Below are 8,800 nucleotides of genomic sequence, written 5' to 3'. Positions count from 1 at the left end.
AACTACAACACATTAACACGTCCAGCTGTCTCTAACCTCGACCGTGGAGGAACTACAACACATTAACACGTCCAGCTGTCTCTAACCTCGACCGTGGAGGAACTACAACACATTAACACGTCCAGCTGTCTCTAACCTCGACCGTGGAGGAACTACAACACATTAACACGTCCAGCTGTCTCCTAACCTCGACCGTGGAGGAACTACAACACACAACACATTAACACGTCCAGCTGTCTCTAACCTCGACCGTGGAGGAACTACAACACATTAACACGTCCAGCTGTCTCTAACCTCGACCGTGGAGGAACTACAACACATTAACACGTCCAGCTGTCTCTAACCTCGACCGTGGAGGAACTACAACACATTAACACGTCCAGCTGCTCGACCGTGGAGGAACTACAACACAACACATTAACACGCCCAGCTGTCTCCTAACCTCGACCGTGGAGGAACTACAACACATTAACACGTCCAGCTGTCTCTAACCTCGACCGTGGAGGAACTACAACACATTAACACGTCCAGCTGTCTCTAACCTCGACCGTGGAGGAACTACAACACATTAACACGTCCAGCTGTCTCTAACCTCGACCGTGAGGAACTACAACACATTAACACGTCCAGCTGTCTCTAACCTCGACCGTGGAGGAACTACAACACATTAACACGTCCAGCTGTCTCTAACCTCGACCGTGGAGGAACTACAACACATTAACACGTCCAGCTGTCTCTAACCTCGACCGTGGAGGAACTACAACACATTAACACGTCCAGCTGTCTCTAACCCAGCTGACCGTGGAGGAACTACAAACACATTAACACGTCCAGCTGTCTCTAACCTCGACCGTGGAGGAACTACAACACATTAACACGTCCAGCTGTCTCTAACCTCGACCGTGGAGGAACTACAACACATTAACACGTCCAGCTGTCTCTAACCTCGACCGTGGAGGAACTACAACACATTAACACGTCCAGCTGTCTCTAACCTCGACCGTGGAGGAACTACAACACATTAACACGTCCAGCTGTCTCTAACCTCGACCGTGGAGGAACTACAACACATTAACACGTCCAGCTGTCTCTAACCTCGACCGTGGAGGAACTACAACACATTAACAAAGATGCTAACCTCGACCGTGGAGGAACTACAAACACATTAACACGTCCAGCTGTCTCTAACCTCGACACGTGGAGGAACTACAACATTATAACACGTCCAGCTGTCTCTAACCTCGACCGTGGAGGAACTACAACATTAACATTAACCGTGGGAGGAACTCCATTGTCTCTGATGACCTCGACCGTGGAGGAACTACAACACATTAACACGTCCACTACAACACATTAACACACAACCAGCACGTCCAGCTGTCTCTAACCTCGACCGTGGAGAACTGAAACACATTAACACGTCCAGCTGTCCCAGCTTTGATGCACCTGAACATCTGGATGATAGCGGGTGAACAGGCAGTGCTCTGATGGTGGTACAAACACATTGTCCTTCTAACGAATTGTGGTATACATAAAAATTATGTAAATATATTTCACTAGCCACTTTAAACAATGCTTCCTTATATAATGTTACTTACCCTACATTTTTTTGGTCAGCATGTTAGGGTCTAGCATGTTGGTCAGCATGTTAGGTTGGTAACAGGCTGATTGGTCAGCATGTTAGGGTTGGTAACAGGCTGATTGGTCAGCATGTTAGGTTGGTAACAGGCTGATTGGTCGGCTATGAGCCAGTAGAGGACTTTACTATTCTTAAGTAGTAGAATGACTTTAGCTTCCTCCAGGCCTGAGGGAACAGACTTTCTAGTAGACTAATATTGAAGATATGGCAGATAGAGGACGATATTGCCACTCCTCTCATTCTCAGTCATTTTCCATCCCAGTTGTCAACTGTGAGATAATGTGTACAGACAGGTGTTCCTCAGGGATCAGTGTTTGGACCCTTGATATTGTTGTAATACATGGTAGCTCTTATAATCTGGAAACACAGTGTGTGTGTGTGTGTGTGTGTGTGTGTGTGTGTGTACAACACATGTGTGTGTGTGTGTGTGTGTGTGTGTGTGTGTGTGTGTGTGTGTGTGTGTGTGTGTGTGTGTACCTGCAGTGTGTTTATGCAGGATCTGATGTCATTGTCCGTCTTCTCACAGAGAGCCATCAGAGTCCCCATGTCAGCCTTCATACCCTGGCCCCTGGAGATCTAACCCATAAAGACTGGTCTGACATGTAACATGACCCCTGGGAGATAAACATAAAGACCCCATCATGGCTGGTCTGACATGTCAGTCTTCATACCCTGGCCCCTGGAGATCCAACCCACACATTAACATAAAGACCCCATCATGGCTGGTCTGACATGTCAGTCTTCATGACCCCTGACCCCTGGAATAACCCACACATTAACATAAAGACCCACACATTAACATAAAACCATTAACATAAAGTCCATCATGGCTGGTCTGACATGTCAGTCTTCATGACCCTTGACCCTGGATATCTAACCCACACATTAACATAAAGACCCCCATCATGGCTGGTCTGACATGGTGCATCACCACTAAGAAAATTAAAACAAAGATTACCTCAGCCAGTCTCTGTGCCAGGCGGGAAGGCTGTGTCTGGGGGAAGGCCAATAGAAACGCCTGCTGCCTCAGAGGCCTCAGGGCTGGAACATACCTGACAGGACAGAGAACCAATCAGATCACAGATAGAGATAAACCCCTCCCCCCCTCCGTCTCTTACAGGTCGTTACAGATGCAGATGATTGGTCGGAGGAGGACCGACTCTTTTTTCTTCTTCTTCTTTAGAGGCTCCGCCTCTGACTCCGCCCCCTGGCTGTCCTTCCTGTTCAGAGTGGCCAATAGGATGCTGATGGCAGCCTGCCGACCAATCACAGAGAGAGAGAGAGAGGTATTACTCTGATATGAGGCTAGGTGAGAGTGGTCCAATAGAAGGGCAGGGACGGAGCGGTGGGCGGGACTTACGGCGGGCGCTCCGTCGATCTCGTCGATGATGAGGCAGTTAGGCTTCTCATTGGCTCCCAGCACTGACCTCATCTGGGTCGCTGTGTCGATACGCTTCTGGAACAGCTCCGCACTGCGGTCATCACTATGGAAACCACAGCGTCAACAACCCCTTAGTTATTATGGGATACCACAGCATCAACAACCCCTTAGTTACTATGGGAAACCACAGCGTCAACAACCCCTTAGTTATTATGGAAAACCACAGCATCAACAACCCCTTAGTTACTATGGGAAACCACAGCATCAACAACCCCTTAGTTACTATGGGAAACCACAGCATCAACAACCCCTTAGTTACTATGGGAAACCACAGCATCAACAACCCCTTCGTTACTATGGGAAACCACAGCATCAACAACCCCTTAGTTACTATGGAAAACCACAGCGTCAACAACCCCTTAGTTACTATGGAAAACCACAGCGTCAACAACCCCTTAGTTACTATGGAAAACCACAGCGTCAACAACCCCTTAGTTATTATGGGAAACCACAGCGTCAACAACCCCTTGGTTACTATGGGAAACCAGAGCATCAACTTGAAGTCCTTAAACCAACCTGGCGTTAATCTCCACCACGTTGTACCCAGCATGCTTAGCGATGATGTGGGCCAGAGTGGTCTTCCCTAAACCCGGAGGACCAGACAGCAGCACCACCTAGTGGGAGGAAGACAGATTAACCTGCTATGTGTGAGTCTACCTACCTTGTATTTATCAGTCTGTGTAGGTCTATCTACCTTGTATCTATCAGTCTGTGTAGGTCTATCTACCTTGTATTTATCAGTCTGTGTAGGTCTATCTACCTTGTATTTATCAGTCTGTGTAGGTCTACCTACCTTGTATCTATCAGTCTGTGTAGGTCTACCTACCCTGTATCTATCAGTCTGTGTGATGTGTAGGTCTATCTACCTTGTATTTATCAGTCTGTGTAGGTCTACCTGCCTTTTATCTATCAGTCTGTGTAGGTCTATCTACCTTGTATCAATCAGTCTGTGTAGGTCTATCTACCTTGTATCAATCAGTCTGTGTAGGTCTACCTGCCTTGTATTTATCAGTCTGTGTAGGTCTACCTACCTTGTATCTATCAGTCTGTGTGATGTGTAGGTCTACCTACCTTGTATTTATCAGTCTGTGTAGGTCTACCTACCTTGTATCTGTCAGTCTGTGTAGGTCTATCTACCTTGTATCAATCAGTCTGTGTAGGTCTATCTACCTTGTATCAATCAGTCTGTGTAGGTCTACCTGCCTTGTATTTATCAGTCTGTGTGATGTGTAGGTCTACCTACCTTGTATTTATCAGTCTGTGTAGGTCTACCTACCTTGTATTTATCAGTCTGTAGGTCTACCTACCTTGTATTTATCAGTCTGTGTAGGTCTACCTACCTTGTATTTATCAGTCTGTGTAGGTCTATCTACCTTGTATTTATCAGTCTGTGTAGGTCTACCTACCTTGTATTTATCAGTCTGTGTAGGTCTACCTACCTTGTATTTATCAGTCTGTGTAGGTCTACCTACCTTGTATCTATCAGTCTGTGTAGGTCTACCTACCTTGTATTTATCAGTCTGTGTAGGTCTACCTACCTTGTATCTATCAGTCTGTGTAGGTCTACCTACCTTGTATTTATCAGTCTGTGTAGGTCTACCTACCTTGTATTTATCAGTCTGTGTAGGTCTACCTACCTTGTATTTATCAGTCTGTGTAGGTCTACCTACCTTGTATTTATCAGTCTGTGTAGGTCTACCTACCTTGTATCTATCAGTCTGTGTAGATCTCTGCCTTGTATTTATCAGTCTGTGTAGGTCTACCTACCTTGTATTTATCAGTCTGTGTAGGTCTACCTACCTTGTATCTATCAGTCTGTGTGATGTGTAGGTCTACCTACCTTGTATTTATCAGTCTGTGTAGGTCTACCTACCTTGTATTTATCAGTCTGTGTAGGTCTACCTACCTTGTATCTATCAGTCTGTGTAGGTCTACCTACCTTGTATTTATCAGTCTGTGTAGGTCTACCTACCTTGTATCTATCAGTCTGTGTAGGGTATCTATCAGTCCTATATACCTTGTATCTATCAGTCTGTGTAGGTCTACCTACCTTGTATCTATCAGTCTGTGTAGGTCTACCTACCTTGTATCTATCAGTCTGTGTAGGTCTACCTACCTTGTATTTATCAGTCTGTGTAGGTCTACCTACCTTGTATTTATCAGTCTGTGTGATGTGTAGGTCTACCTACCTTGTATCTATCAGTCTGTGTAGGTCTACCTACCTTGTATCTATCAGTCTGTGTAGGTCTACCTACCTTGTATCTATCAGTCTGTGTAGGTCTACCTACCTTGTATCTATCAGTCTGTGTAGGTCTACCTACCTTGTATCTATCAGTCTGTGTAGGTCTACCTACCTTGTATCTATCAGTCTGTGTAGGTCTACCTACCTTGTATCTATCAGTCTGTGTAGGTACCTACCTTGTATCTATCTTGTATCTATCAGTCTGTGTAGGTCTACCTACCTTGTATCTATCAGTCTGTGTAGGTCTACCTACCTTGTATCTATCAGTCTGTGTAGGTCTACCTACCTTGTATCTATCAGTCTGTGTAGGTCTACCTACCTTGTATCTATCAGTCTGTGTAGGTCTACCTACCTTGTATCTATCAGTCTGTGTAGGTCTACCTACCTTGTATTTATCAGTCTGTGTAGGTCTACCTACCTTTTATCTATCAGTCTGATGTGTAGGTCTACCTACCTTGTATCTATCAGTCTGTGTAGGTCTACCTACCTTGTATCTATCAGTCTGTGTAGGACTACCTACCTTGTATCTATCAGTCTGTGTAGGACTATATACCTTGTATCTATCAGTCTGTGTAGGTCTACCTACCTTGTATCTATCAGTCTGTGTAGGTCTATCTACCTTGTATCTGTCAGTCTGTGTAGGTCTATCTACCTTGTATCTATCAGTCTGTGTAGGTCTACCTACCTTGTATCTATCAGTCTGTGTAGGTCTACCTACCTTGTATCTATCAGTCTGTGTAGGTCTACCTACCTTGTATTTATCAGTCTGTGTAGGTCTACCTACCTTGTATCTATCAGTCTGTGTAGGTCTACCTACCTTGTATCTATCAGTCTGTGTAGGTCTACCTACCTTGTATCTATCAGTCTGTGTAGGTCTATCTACCTTGTATCTATCAGTCTGTGTAGGTCTACCTACCTTGTATCTATCAGTCTGTGTAGGTCTACCTACCTTGTATCTGGGCCTTTTGTACTGGTCCAGTTCGGCCTCCAGAAGCTCCTCAGTGATCTGACTCTTGGTCTTAAATTTCTGATTGGCTTGATTAAAGTTCCCCTGGCTCCGGTTGGTGGAATTAAAGCGACCCCGGCCCTTATTGAAGCGTCCCTGGTCCTGATTGGCTGTGTTCTGGTCGGGCCTCTCGGCTGGGGGTGGGCGTGTCTTCCTCTCTCGTCCAAACACCACCTGGTCCCACAGCTTCAGCCACTTCAGCAAACAGCGGTTGGTGAACTACACACACACACAGACACACACATTATACACACACACACAATATACACACAGCAATTACATACACAGACACTATACACACAGAAATTAACAACACACAGTAATTATACACACACACAGGCTTGGGAAGTAAAAGATTCAATGTAATCCGTTAGAGTCCCGTTCCCCAACCTCCTCCACCAGTCCCGTTCCCCAACCTCCTCCACCAGTCCCGTTCCCCAACCTCCTCCACCAGTCCCGTTCCCCAACCTCCACCAGTCCCGTTCCCCAACCTCCTCCACCAGTCCCGTTCCCCAACCTCCTCCACCAGTCCCGTTCCCCAACCTCCTCCACCAGTCCCAACCTCCCCAACCTCCTCCACCAGTCCCGTTCCCCAACCTCCACCACCAGTCCCCCAACCTCCTCCACCAGTCCCCCAACCTCCTCCACCAGTCCCCCAACCTCCTCCACCAGTCCCCCAACCTCCTCCACCAGTCCCCCAACCTCCTCCACCAGTTCCCCAACCTCCTCCACCACCAGTCCTCCACCAGTCACCAGTTCCCCAACCTCCTCCACCAGTCCCCCAACCTCCTCCACCAGTCCCTCCTCCACCAGTCCCCTTCCCCAACCTCCTCCACCAGTCCCCCAACCTCCACCACCAGTCCCCCCAACCTCCTCCACCAGTCCCCCAACCTCCTCCACCAGTCCCCCAACCTCCTCCACCAGCCCTGTTCCCCAACCTCCTCCACCAGTCCCCCAACCTCCTCCACCAGTCCCCCAACCTCCTCCACCAGTCCCCCAACCTCCTCCACCAGTCCCCCAACCTCCTCCACCAGTCCCCCAACCTCCTCCACCAGTTCCCCAACCTCCTCCACCAGTCCTGTTCCCCAACCTCCTCCACCAGTCCTGTTCCCCAACCTCCTCCACCAGTCCTGTTCCCCAACCTCCTCCACCAGTCCTGTTCCCCAACCTCCTCCACCAGTCCTGTTCCCCAACCTCCTCCACCAGTCCTGTTCCCCAACCTCCTCCACCAGTCCTGTTCCCCAACCTCCTCCACCAGTCCTGTTCCCCAACCTCCTCCACCAGTCCTGTTCCCCAACCTCCTCCACCAGTCCTGTTCCCCAACCTCCTCCACCAGTCCCTGTTCCCCAACCTCCTCCAGTCCCAGTCCTGTTCCCCAACCTCCTCCACCAGTCCTGTTCCCCAACCTCCTCCACCAGTCCTGTTCCCCAACCTCCTCCACCAGTCCTGTTCCCCAACCTCCTCCACCAGTTCCCCAACCTCCTCCACCAGTCCCCCCAACCTCCTCCACCAGTCCTGTTCCCCAACCTCCTCCACCAGTCCTGTTCCCCAACCTCCTCCACCAGTCCTGTTCCCCAACCTCCTCCACCAGTCCTGTTCCCCAACCTCCTCCACCAGTCCCGTTCCCCAACCTCCTCCACCAGTCCACCAGTTCCCCAACCTCCTCCACCAGTCCTGTTCCCCAACCTCCTCCACCAGTCCTGTTCCCCAACCTCCTCCACCAGTCCTGTTCCCCAACCTCCTCCACCAGTCCTGTTCCCCAACCTCCTCCACCAGTCCTGTTCCCCAACCTCCTCCACCAGTCCTGTTCCCCAACCTCCTCCACCAGTCCCGTTCCCCAACCTCCTCCACCAGTCCCGTTCCCCAACCTCCTCCACCAGTCCCGTTCCCCAACCTCCTCCACCAGTCCCGTTCCCCAACCTCCTCCACCAGTCCTGTTCCCCAACCTCCTCCACCAGTCCCGATCCCCAACCAGTCCCGTTCCCCAACCTCCACCACCAGTCCTGTTCCCCAACCTCCTCCACCAGTCCTGTTCCCCAACCTCCACCACTCACGTCGTCGCTGAGTAGTTCAGTGTAGTGTTGAGGAGAAAACTGATCCACCCAGAGACGAGAAGATTCCTCCTCCTCCTCCTCTCGATCCCCCTCTTCTCTCTGTCTACCGTCCAGCTCTCCAAACTCTTCATCCACTTGACTGAATACACACACACACACACACACACACACACACACACACACACACACACACACACACACACACACGTTTATGCTATAAACAAGTATTAATGTACAGAAACAACAATATCTATCAGGTGTGTGTTCACCTGATACAGTACCAGTCAAATGTTTAGACACACCTTCTCATTCAAGGGTTTTTCTTTATTTTTACTATTTTCTACATTGTAGAATAATTGTGAAGACATCAGAACTATGAAATAACACATATGGAATCATGTAGTAACCAAAAAATATT

At 48.7% G+C, this 8,800-nt stretch overlaps 1 protein-coding gene across 1 annotated transcript in view; it reads right to left on the bottom strand.

The window, feature by feature from the left end:
- Positions 1–2,147: 2,147 nt before the first annotated feature.
- The window catches only part of LOC124025752 (chromosome transmission fidelity protein 18 homolog), a gene marked incomplete at its 3' end in the record, with an annotated part of 28,709 nt that continues 22,056 nt past the window's right edge, over positions 2,148–8,800 (bottom strand). Inside the window, 7 exon segments of the mRNA XM_046339093.1 lie at positions 2,148–2,215; positions 2,598–2,691; positions 2,758–2,894; positions 3,000–3,123; positions 3,597–3,694; positions 6,272–6,547; positions 8,383–8,521. Of these exon segments, the coding sequence (XP_046195049.1) occupies positions 2,148–2,215; positions 2,598–2,691; positions 2,758–2,894; positions 3,000–3,123; positions 3,597–3,694; positions 6,272–6,547; positions 8,383–8,521 (936 nt within the window).

The sequence above is a fragment of the Oncorhynchus gorbuscha genome, unplaced genomic scaffold (assembly GCF_021184085.1).
Source record: "Oncorhynchus gorbuscha isolate QuinsamMale2020 ecotype Even-year unplaced genomic scaffold, OgorEven_v1.0 Un_scaffold_2410, whole genome shotgun sequence".
NCBI classification, from domain to species: Eukaryota; Metazoa; Chordata; class Actinopteri; order Salmoniformes; family Salmonidae; genus Oncorhynchus; species Oncorhynchus gorbuscha.
Note: the sequence above shows the minus strand (reverse complement) of the source record. Positions and strands in the feature narration are given on the sequence as shown.